The following is an 11884-nucleotide window of genomic DNA, read 5'->3' as shown; positions in this document are numbered from 1 at the left end:
AAAAAAAAAAAAAAAAAAAAAGGTTATACGTATATGGGATGTTATATAGTACACCCACGAAAGCTAAATTCCAATTGATAGTAGAGAGAGTACTCAGAGGACTCTCCGGAAACAGAATTGCAATAGCCTTCTAATCAGGATCTTGTACTGGATTATCGTGAAACTTAGCAATAAAAGCTGTGGCCCTCCTATCAATACAAGGCTCAGCAATCCAAGAACATCCATCATCGTCGGTGGTCATGATTCTTGGTCTAACATTGCTCACGCTCTCTTCGTTCCAATTGTCTCTTTCCTTTGAACAACGCAAAAACAATGATTTGATAGCCGAAAAAGATGATGAAGACTTCTTCCTCCCGTGACCTCCCATTAATTTTCACGTTTATTGTTGGGTAGGGGGAGAAAAGAGAGTTAGTAAGTTTAGGGTTTAGAGAGAGGGGAGGAGTAGCTATGATATTGTGATTTGAACAAACTCTTAGATACTGGTAATATAGTAGTATGTTTTAGACATATCCTAATAATTAACTAATACAAGAGAATAATTGTACTTAGACTAGTGTATTAGTTAATGAATCAAAAAATTGGGTTTATAAAATAGCGTGATGTCTAGAGAAAATGTATCGGAATTACGGAATGTTTAAAGAGAGATCAGAGAAAACCATCATCTTTACACACTTTTAGTAGGGATACATGCATATGAAATAAAACTCAATTCTATATGGTACATACAAATAACATTAGGAATTTAGGATTTATCACCTTATTAATACAACACTAAACTTACACATGATTTTAATTAATTGTCTAAATTATTTATATAAACACGAGAGCAGCACAAATAATTTGAGAGAACTTTAGTTTTTTTTTATTAAACAAGTTCGGCCGTGAAATATTATCCCTGTTGCCATGTACAGAACACTCTTTGTGAACACATAAAACTTCCACCACGTATCAACTATATTTTAATATTTATATGTTAATTATTAGTTGATTCTTCCATTTTAAGCACTTCCGTCTTTTTTAGGTGCATATAGTATCTTTTTATCTTCTCACATGGCTAATAAAATTCTGCCACCTAGATTTTTACATATTTTAATATATAATTTTTTAATCTAAAAAACAAAGACATCGTGTAAAAGAAACTGAACAAAAAAAAATCTGTTAAAAAACTAAATCCATATTTTTACTTCCACTAACCCACTTACTAATTGAGAACCATGGCCCCATGTTTTTTTTTTCCAACCAAACATTAATAAATTAAAAGAGAACTCCACGATTAGTTGCCTAAACAGAAGGATAAGAGTTTACAAAAGAAGATTCAGAGATTAAACATTTTGAAAACCGAGCCAGATAATCCGCCCTAGCATTGATGTCTCGTGGGATCCTGACTAGGGTGAAGGAAGGGTAAGAAGATCGGAGTAATGCAAAATCCTCCAGCAAATTCGAAAAAGCGGACTAATCGTCCGGCGTCTGCACCATCGCAACTAACTCAGTATAGTCCGTCTCAAAAACCTGACAAACAACTCCCGCGGCCAGTAAAGAATCCATGCCCCATGTTTCTTTTCTATTTAGTCTTTAAATTTTGTTCGTACAATTATATTTTAATTCGTGGTACACTGCAAAACTATATTTTTACCAAAAATATTAAATTTACAGTTATAATTATTAGTTAACTTATTTAGATTATTTAGTGTTTAAGATTGTATTTATATAGTTATATTTGATTGTTAATTCTAAGATTTAACCGTGGTATACCGCACGACAATTTGTATTTTACATTATCATAATTTAATTATTTTAAATATGTAGATTATTTCAATATTGATGGTGTTAAAAAATAATAAAATGATGATTTATCTTTGTTGTGGCACCAAATTAATAATATTTAAAATTTATATTAATATCGACCCAAACTTTCCCGCCATATAACCTCGTTTCTTAAACATATTAGTCCTATTTATAATGATTCTGAACCATTATCTAAAATTTTCTGTCTAATATTTCGTTTCGTTATTATAAATTTTTAGTGGGTGTTTATTTATCAAAACATCTATATATACATTTTTGAAGTAGATTTTGGGTTTTACCCTTTTATTTGTACTTATTTACAAAATAAATCCCTAAACCTTTTTTCAAAAATAGCATTACGTCAGATTTTATTTCCTAAATATTTTACATTCCATTTCAACAAAAAAAATCATTATAGAAACAGAAACTATTATATATTTAACCAAACGTTCTATTGTGTTTTGAAGATATTTTATCTCTAAATCTTTTGCAAACGAAAAAAACAACAATTTGAGTCCCATTTTGTTTTCCAAAACCTGTGACATTTGATTCTTAAATATTATAATTAAGATATATAAACTTAATAAAAATTTAAAATATTACGAATATGTAAAATTAAAAAAGTTTAAAATACTATATAAAATGGTTATACAGTAGATGAGTTATAAAAAGGACATGTTGAAATTAATAAAATATTATTAAATTTGTGCTAATACGGGTTAAATCCTTATTTTATTATTTATCAACACTACGAATATTAGAGTATTTGATACATAAAATCATTTGATTTAACTAAGATTATGTAAAATAATTAAATCATTAGGAAAAATGTGAATTAATCACAGCGTATAAATTACTTACTATATATTTAGATCCCTTATTTTTGTTATAATAATTAAAAATTAAAATATAATCTCAAAGACTAAACAAAACAAACTAAATATAACCAAAAAAAGGTCATGAAGTGTATTACGGCAAAAATTAATATAAACATTTAGTTATTCCTTTATTTACAAAACATCTAATATTTTACAAACAAATACAATAGAAATATATATATAATAATAAAAATTATGTACCGTGGATTAAAATCTATTTCTCTACTAATATACATATCGAACAAAATGTGTAGGGTACTAATGCTTCGTGGATAAAAAAACTATAATATGTGAAGTGACCTTAGTGCAGTGACATGAGGTAAGTCTAATTGAAGAAGGCACCATCACACCAGAGATCGAGTCCTGCTTCCTACGAATGCAGGAATTTGGCTTGGCTAAAGGGCCGGCTTATTGTGGCCCAATGGTTGAAAAAAAAAAAGCTATAATATAAAATAGCTTAACAAAAGGCTATTGAGATACGACTATATTTTAACCTGCGGTACACCGCGTGAATATAATTTTATTATTATTTATATTTTATATTATCTTTATTTGTTAAATATTGGATCTTTTCAAAATAGAGGAATAACTAAATTTCCTGACCGTTTGTGGGCCTAAATGTTTATATTAATTTTTTAACACATAATATACTTCATGACCATTTGTTTGTTATATCAAGTTTTTTGTTTAGTGTTTAAGATTCTATTTTGATTTTTAATTATTATAACAAAAAATAAGGGATCTAAGTACATCGTAAGTCATTTATACGCTATGATTAAGTCACAGTTTTTTTTTTGATAGCTCAGAAGTGATCCTAAAGGCTTCTTAGGCCCAAAGACTAATCTCCTAGGGCCGGGGGAAACCATGTTAAATTTTGAACCTGTGGCCAATGCTACGCTATGATTAAGTCACATTTTCCTAATGATATAATTATTTTACACAATCTTAGTTAAATTAACTTAATTTTTATATGTCAAATATTCTGATATTAATAGTGTTGACAAATAATAAAATGAGGATATAACCCGTGTTAGCACAGATTTAATGATATTTTATTAATTCCAACATGTCTCTCTTTATAACCCATCTACTATATAACCATAGAATATAGTATTTTAATATTTTTTAATTTTACATATTCGTAATATTTTAAAATTTTATTAAGTTTATATATATTAATTATAATATTTAAATAAATGTGAATCGAAGTTCTTCTTACGTTAAAAATAAAATCTCACAGGTTTTAGAAAATAAAATAGAAATCAAATAGTTGTTTTCTTTGTTTGCAAAAGATTCAGAGATAGAATATTTTCAATACATAATAGAAGGTGCGATTAAATATATCATAATTTTTGTTTCTATATTAATTATGCTGTATTTTTTTAGTTGGAATGGTATATAAACTATTTAGGAAACAAAATCTGATAATGCTATTTTTGGAAAAAAATTTAGGATTTAACTTTGTAAATAAGTACAAATAAAAGGGTAGAACCCAAAATGTATTTTAAAAATGTATATATAGATGATTAGTTGATATTATTAATCTAATAAGAGGATAATAATACTTTGATAGATCCACTAAGAATTCAACCTACTTTGATAGATCTACTGTAAGCTTAGGCCATCTTTGATTTGATCGAATCGTATTCCTCTTCTCTTCTCGAAATCTATTTCCTATTCCTCTATATATATATATATATATATAGATTATAAATATTCCATCTCTTAAACAAAAAGAAAACTAGTACTCCCTCTGTATCATAATAGATGATGTTTTAGGATTTTTACATAAATCAAGAAAAACATTTATTATTTAACAATAAGTGTATTATTTATTTCTAATAATATATTTTTATAATTAACCAATAATATTTCATCAAACTCTTAAATTTTCATTTAATGATTCTTGAACTTTGCAATTTCTTAGTATTAATTGATAAAAGTATATAGAAAATCATCTATTCTGATACAAAATAAAATCCTACAACATCATCTATTCTGTTACAGAGGGAGTATCATTTTTACGTTTTTTTCTTTGAAATATCAACTTTCTTTAAGGCATTTTTCATCTTAATTTGCGTAGATCTACCTAAGTTCTATTAAAGGAGGAAAATGAAAAATTTGTGCCACTTATTAATGGGCCTTAGAGGCCGCCTATTAAACCAAAGTGACAATAACGTCTCACACGTGTCTAATAAGAACGACACGCGCGTCTTATCTTAGACATCTAAACTCAACCAATACGAGGCGACTCTTCTTGTCCGAAAGACTCGTCTCACCAACACCCAATTGTGAAAGCTTTTGGACATTATAAGGTCTCATTCAACTAAAACGTTTTTAACACACTTACGTCTTCGAGACTCCATTGACGTTAAACAAATCTAATCCATCTCTTTTATCAATTCTTAAACCACGGACCACCCAACACCTTACCTACCACTCTTTCTCTCTCTCTCGTTGAAACAGAGCACTCAGAAATGGATTCTGAATCGTCCAAGACCAAAACTGTAGACCCTGCGCTTCACATGTTCGGTTTCGAGTTCGATGAGTTATCTCCCACACGTATCACTGGTCGTCTTCCCGTTTCTCCAAACTGTTGCCAGGTTTCTCCTCTTTCTTCAATTGATTTATTCTTTATCCCCAAATTCTGAGGATTTTGTTTCAATTTTCTCAAAGGCCTTCAAGGTGTTACACGGTGGTGTATCTGCTTTGATCGCGGAGTCTTTAGCAAGTATGGGAGCTCACATGGCTTCTGGTTTCAAAAGGGTAGCTGGGATTCAACTCTCAATCAACCATTTAAAGAGTGCTGATCTTGGTGACCTTGTCTTCGCCGAAGCATCTCCTGTAACCAAAGGCAAGACTATTCAGGTTTGGGAAGTCAAGCTATGGAAAACAACAGAGAAAGATAAACTTAACAAAATCTTGATATCTTCCTCTAGAGTCACACTTATCTGTAACCTTCCTATCCCTGATAACGCCAAAGATGCTGCAGACGCGCTTAGAATGGTTGCAAAGTTGTAGAGTTTCTTCAGCCTTTTTTTTTTTTAGGTCTCCAATGTGATTGTGTAATCTTTACTAATGGCTTCGTTTTTTTTACTTGTATCTATGATGTATCATTCATCTTCTGAAAATTTGATGATAAAGCTTTAAAGTGGTAAAGACAGTGATACCAAAAACGTCTATGTTACCTTGTTTTTAGCAACAGAAACAGAACCAAACATTGGCTGCTGACTGCTGTCCTTCTTCATTGGGATCTGTTTGACCTGAAAAAAAAAAGATGGAAACTTTAATTAGTGTCATGTGCTTCCCTTGTATCTGTTAGGACAGCTTGTATTTGTAGAGACAAGATGTGGTAGTAGCGGTAGAAATGCTTGTCAGATGTGCCATTTGTAGACACACCACCACAAATCAGGAGCCTTTGGTAACAATATATAAGAAACAAGCACAGTGAAAATGATTAATACGGTACTTGGCAAGGCAATGAACATAATAAGATAGAAACTTGTTGAATAAAGCTCTCTCTGGTACTGAGTGTTATAAGCAGTTAAGTTTGGTGGGATCAAAATGTAGAAACTTGTTGTAATTAGGGTGCTCAAATCCGGTTTAAGGCCAAAATCGTAACGAACCACCAATTTGAAAATCAAACCGAATCAAAAATGAAATAGAAAACCACAAATTTTCCTTCTAAAAAAGAACCGAAACCGTATTCCGTTCGTAAACCGAGTTATTTGAATCAAACCGAGATTAAACAAAACCGGATTTGTCCTGCAATCTGTTTGCCCTTCTCCATCAAAAAGCTCTGAAACGGTGACGTTTGGGTATGTGAAACTTTGAAAAGACGAAGACGAAGAGAGAGGGACGAGACGAGGGAAACCAAGATTTGATTCCGCCATTGAAGAGGGTCACAACTCACATCCGAAAGAAGAAGAAGAGATCCAAAATGGATGATGACTGGGGTTTGACCGTGGAAGAGATGGATGCTATTGAAAAAGAAGCTCTTCAGATGATCAACCAGAAACGCAATTTGTCTTCTTCTTCCGTGCCAACTCCGAACGAGGTTTTAACCTAAATTTGCGTTCTTTTCTTGTTTATTGTGGTAATTAGGGCAATTTCGTATTGCTTCGAGTGTTTGTAACGTGCAATTTTGCTTCTAATCAGTCCCTTATGTGTGTGTTTAGGTTCATGCTTCGTCTCAAGGAACCAGAGTCTTACCTTCAACTCTCGCTCCTCAACCAAACACTGGTCAGTTTATTTTGTTTCCAGTACCATTTATCTTATGTTATCTCTCTGCATATGGGTTTTGTTCACGTTTACTGTATTAACTCTGAGGCTAGTCTCTGGGCCAAAAGATGAGAGCTTTAAGCCAAAGGAGCAAAAAGTTTCTGTCAAAATTTTGCTTCATTATAGTGGAGATCTTGCTGCTAAGTTCCCCTATAACCAGGTAAGTTATCATCACAAGTCAGATGTCTTTGTGGGAAAATATGCTAAAGTAGTTTTGTGTTTGACACTTACTAGCTCTTTGTTTTTTTCTAGGTTGTGGTAGATGCTGTGCGTAAGATCCCTAAGGCTATTTGGAATCCTAAAGAAAGGTTTGCCTTTTTTTACTCTCTCATATGCATGCGTCGTTTATGTGATTTGTTTCTTTGTGTCTTTTGTATATCTTATGTGTTTTGTTGTGATCTGTTAACAAAACTGAGAAATAAGCCTTGGTATGTAATTGCATTGTTTATTCTCTTGTGGAAGTCCAGGTTATGGACCTTTCCCCTTTCTTCATTGTCATCAGCTGAAAGTATTTTACAACAAGTTTCCAGCGTTAAAGTCGAGGTAAGGCACCTTTATTCATTAAATTTTGATCTAGAGATTAAGCATTGGTACATTGCTATCTAATTTTTCCTTTGAATTAATCAGATAGAGAGCTTAGATCCTCTTGTGCAACGTGCAGTAGCCTCTGCCTCAAGAGTTCCAGATCTACAGCGTAAGTCAGGCATCCTGTTTATTACGTCAGACACATTAACAATGTGATTCTTTAATATATGTTCATTTTTTGGACCCCTTTTATGGGATTTTCATGTCTGACTTTCTCTTGCTTTCTTCTTCTTCTCTTCTATTCTCCCTAGATCTTTATGAAAAGATACCAAGCCATATTGAGCCAAAGCTTCTTCCATTTCAGCGTGAAGGCATAAAGTATGTGTATGTCAACGATATGTAGTACTTGTGATTCTTCTTTATTACCAAATGAACAGCCTTTTGGCTTTTGGATTTTGGCTGCCTCATAACTATTCTTTCGCCTCATGATCGGTTTCTTCCTTTCCCGTAAGGTTTATTTTACAGCACGGAGGACGTGTGCTCCTAGCAGATGAAATGGGTCTTGGAAAAACTTTGCAGGCGAGTAGTTCCTGCTTATAGGCCTCTGTATATCTTTTTATTTCTTGGTTTTTTACAATCCTATTCCCCTTTCATTGGAGAAGATATCTACTGTCACTTGTTAACATATCTCTTTGACATTGTTCCACATATATCATATAGTATCTTCTAATAAGTATAGCTCCTTGCAAACCAGCGAGAAACTAATTCTGGAGAATTGCTTGTATTTGTTTTTAACATTAGTCTTATTTGCATGCCCATTGTCTGTGCAGGCAATTGCTGTTACAACATGCGTTCAGGAATCTTGGCCAGTTCTGATTATTGCACCATCTTCATTACGTTTGCATTGGGCAACAGTAAGCTCATGATATTTGAATTTTACTTGGGCGTTCTTTATGTCACTGAGATGATTCATTATGTTACTTTCTTGCAGATGATTCACCAATGGCTGCATGTACCTCCGTCAGACATAGTTGTATGTAGTTTAGTGCTTGTATAACGCTTGTAGCTTAAGTATATCCATTCTATATTTTCTCTCTAATCTAAGTTATCCTTTTAGTAGGTAGTTTTACCGCAACCAGGTGGATCAAACAAGTGCGGATTTACTATAGTTTCCTCAAATACAAAGGGAACAATCCATCTTGATGGTGTCTTCAACATTGTTTCCTATGATGTGGTCACTAAGTTGGACAAACTTCTAATGGCGCTGGACTTTAAGGTAACTAGACATTGCTTCGCACTGATTTTTTTGTGCATTGTTCCCGCTATCTTGATTTTTAATGATCACGTTGGTTACCAATTAGTCATGTGATATTGAGATTCTTGAAATTTTAAGAGGAGCTAAGTTAAGGAATGGAGAGGAAAGATGCATTTATAATTTGCGTTCAGTAACTTGCATATAAGGCGTTTAGTGTTTGTCACAATTATTTGAGGTTTTACTATGTACAGTCCTTCTTTGCAGGTCGTTATCGCAGATGAATCACATTTTCTTAAAAACGCTCAAGCAAAGAGGACTAGTGCTTGCCTTCCAGTCATAAAGGTATTATCGATATCAATATATCATTCTCTTATTGTTTTGCCTACCAAGCTAGTTTTTAAGTTATCAGCTAACGGAATTGGAAAATCAGTTTCTTTTTGGTGTAACTGTGATCTTTTGTTACATTATTAATGAGTAATTTTCTCGTAGTTAGTTATATTCTATTGAAATACATACTCATGTATATGTTTCCAGAAAGCTCAATATGCAATCCTTCTGAGTGGAACTCCTGCTTTGTCTAGACCAATAGAGCTATTCAAACAGGTGAGCTTTCCATTTTACTAGTCCACATTTCTTTTTATTTTGTTTGGATTGTGAGGGACCTTGTGTATCTATGGTTGTAATTTGATTTACTAAAAAATCCTTTTGGTCTTTACTCTTGGCAGCTGGAAGCTCTATATCCAGATGTTTATAGAAGTGTTCATGAATACGGGAGCAGATACTGCAAAGGCGTAAGTCTACTGCACATTGAGAAACTGCCTAGAATTTTCATACAAGGTAGTTACTGTGTGCATCATAATATTTTGTTACTCAAAATTTTAGGGATTTTTTGGAACATATCAAGGCGCAAGCAATCATGATGAATTGCACAATTTGATGAAGGCAACAGTTATGATTAGAAGACTTAAAAAGGATGTATTGACTGAACTTCCATCAAAACGCAGGCAGCAGGTTATTAGTCGTAACTCTTTCTCTTATGTCCACACATGTAATGTAATATCTTTTAGTACTTGTTAACGATTTTGGTCTGACATTATTACTTTGATCTTTGTTTAAATAGGTCTTCCTAGAATTAGCTGAAAAGAACATGAGGCCAGTTAATGCTCTGTTTCATGAGGTAACTTGATTTAGTTTTCAATAGTTATACAATTTACCTTCGATGACGAATCTGTTTTTGAGAAAAGGAATGAGCTTTGTTTTCTCTTTTACAGCTGAAGGTGGTAAAGTCAAAAATTAAGGATTGCATATCAGAAGAAGACATTAAATCTCTGAAATTTACAGAGAAGAACCTTATTAACAAGGTATTCATTTGCCTTTTCCGAATTATTTCTTCACCAACCAACAGCCAAAGGATTTTTGTGCACCTATTCTTGCCGATATATGTTATTTTTTATCTCGTTGGACCTGCTTGTTTTTCATGGTTTCTTATAACATCTCCTCGTTTTGTAATTCAGATTTACACTGAATCCGCTTTAGCCAAAATTCCAGCAGTGATTGAATATCTGGAAAATGTGCTTGAGGTAATAGCTATTAGCAATAAGATGTTTTAAACTCCCATACATTTCTGATACCTATTCCTGTTATTTCTCCTCGACCTTTGTGATGCAGGCTGGCTGCAAATTTCTTGTATTTGCACATCATCTGTCCATGCTTGAGGCATTACACCAGTTTTTTAAAGTAAGGCATTGAACTATTAGCAAAGCTTCCAAAAGCCCCTCTATTTCTTATACAATATACAAAAACAAAAAAAAAATTGCAGAAAAAGAAAGTGGGCTGTATCCGAATTGATGGTAGCACCCCTGCCTCCTCTAGACAAGCCTTGGTTTCTGACTTTCAGAATAAGGATGAAATTAAAGCAGCAGTGGTAAGTATTCTCACCAATCTTTGAAACAAAGTTTCCTACCCTTCTCTTGATATATGCCACTATACAAGGCACAGTTGTTTTGAGTATTATGTGCCGTGAAACTTGTAAATCGCAAAGAGAAGTTATAAAAAAGGAATGTATGCTGTCATTGTATGTTATACTCTTAGTCCTTTTAATCTATAGAAATGAGTACTAGTCCTTGATTTTTTTTGGCTTACATGGATTTGCAGCTGTCAATACGAGCTGCTGGTGTTGGGATAACTTTAACAGCTGCAAGCACTGTTATCTTTGCCGAGTTGTCATGGACTCCGGGTGACCTGACTCAGGCAGAAGATCGTGTACATAGGATTGGTCAGGTGAGTCACAAACGATAGTTTAGTGGAGTCACAAATCACAATCACTAATTAATTTGCAGTGTCATTTTTAAACCCTTTCTGTGGCTTTTGATTCATATCTACAGGTCTCTTCAGTTAACATATACTACCTTCTAGCAAATGATACTGTTGACGACATCATCTGGTTCTTTCTCATTCACATTTACCTTTGAAAGTTCAATGAATTCTCTAAAGTCAGTTCTCCCTTACTCAATTTTCGTAATCTTGGTCATATTTTGTATAGGGATACCGTCCAAAACAAGCTGGATAATCTAGGACAGGTATTCTCTTTTTCTATGTTAAGCCACCTTTAGAGAAAATCTCTTTGTGTCATGTACAAATCACCTTGACCATTATCTTGGAATCCTATTAAAGTCTCAACTACTGGAATGTGTTCAGTGTGATTCATGAAAAATAGATGTTTGATTGTCACGATAAATTGTCTTACATTTTGATCGTCTGTTAAATCTGTTGGAGATTTAAACTTCTGAACAATTTATGACACAGATGCTTGATGGAGAAGAGAATGCTTTGGAGGTATCATCTAGTCATCCGATGAACAGTCCAACAAAACCAAGAAACAGCCCTACAAAGCAGCAAACTCTAGAGCCGTTCTTGAAGCGCTGCAAAAGATTAGATGACGAAACCGAGGAACATCAACCCACGCCCAAAGTTCCCAGACACTGAAATTAAAAATTTGCAAGATCACAGCTGTGTTTTTGTTGCTTGCATAAACACATTCCCTTTTGTGTAAAATGATCATTTGTAATATTTTTAGCGCAAACAAATGATCTTTTAACAGTGTAGGTTCAAGATAATGAATGGTTCATTAGGGCTTGTATCTTCCAGAGGAGTTTGCTTA

At 33.2% G+C, this 11884-nt stretch overlaps 3 protein-coding genes across 3 annotated transcripts; 2 read left to right on the top strand and 1 right to left on the bottom strand.

Moving 5' to 3' along the window:
- On the bottom strand, positions 7 to 439 carry LOC109130031. Its single transcript, XM_019239220.1, has one exon. The coding sequence runs from the start codon at positions 365 to 367 to the stop codon at positions 131 to 133; it is 237 nt and encodes a 78-aa protein (XP_019094765.1). The 5' UTR covers positions 368 to 439; the 3' UTR covers positions 7 to 130.
- LOC104758130 (1,4-dihydroxy-2-naphthoyl-CoA thioesterase 1-like) lies at positions 4862 to 5845 on the top strand. The gene is made up of 2 exons (XM_010480949.2): positions 4862 to 5266; positions 5340 to 5845. The coding sequence occupies exons 1-2, from the start codon at positions 5141 to 5143 to the stop codon at positions 5682 to 5684; spliced, it is 471 nt and encodes a 156-aa protein (XP_010479251.1). The 5' UTR covers positions 4862 to 5140; the 3' UTR covers positions 5685 to 5845.
- Positions 6474 to 11868, top strand: LOC104758129 (SWI/SNF-related matrix-associated actin-dependent regulator of chromatin subfamily A-like protein 1). Its single transcript, XM_010480948.2, has 24 exons — positions 6474 to 6720; positions 6842 to 6905; positions 6998 to 7104; positions 7197 to 7252; positions 7412 to 7487; positions 7572 to 7638; positions 7781 to 7847; positions 7982 to 8048; positions 8300 to 8383; positions 8461 to 8502; positions 8590 to 8745; positions 8989 to 9066; positions 9259 to 9327; positions 9450 to 9515; positions 9607 to 9735; positions 9845 to 9901; positions 9996 to 10085; positions 10239 to 10304; positions 10393 to 10461; positions 10544 to 10648; positions 10879 to 11004; positions 11109 to 11167; positions 11267 to 11303; positions 11530 to 11868. Exons 1-24 carry the CDS (start codon positions 6604 to 6606, stop codon positions 11707 to 11709), a joined length of 2034 nt encoding a protein of 677 aa, XP_010479250.1. The 5' UTR covers positions 6474 to 6603; the 3' UTR covers positions 11710 to 11868.

Source organism: Camelina sativa, chromosome 17, assembly GCF_000633955.1.
Source record: "Camelina sativa cultivar DH55 chromosome 17, Cs, whole genome shotgun sequence".
Lineage (NCBI taxonomy): Eukaryota > Viridiplantae > Streptophyta > Magnoliopsida > Brassicales > Brassicaceae > Camelina > Camelina sativa.
This window is presented reverse-complemented; position numbering and strand designations above follow the sequence as displayed.

Coding starts and splice junctions, on each gene's coding strand:
- LOC109130031 (XM_019239220.1), bottom strand. CDS start 367: ATGGGAGGTCACGGGAGGAAGAAGTCTTCATCATCTTTTTCGGCTATC.
- LOC104758129 (XM_010480948.2), top strand. CDS start 6,604: ATGGATGATGACTGGGGTTTGACCGTGGAAGAGATGGATGCTATTGAA. Junction 7,253..7,411: donor ATTTGGAATCCTAAAGAAAG/GTTTGCCTTTTT, acceptor GTGGAAGTCCAG/GTTATGGACCTTTCCCCTTT. Junction 7,848..7,981: donor TTTCAGCGTGAAGGCATAAA/GTATGTGTATGT, acceptor CTTTCCCGTAAG/GTTTATTTTACAGCACGGAG.
- LOC104758130 (XM_010480949.2), top strand. CDS start 5,141: ATGGATTCTGAATCGTCCAAGACCAAAACTGTAGACCCTGCGCTTCAC. Junction 5,267..5,339: donor TTTCTCCAAACTGTTGCCAG/GTTTCTCCTCTT, acceptor ATTTTCTCAAAG/GCCTTCAAGGTGTTACACGG.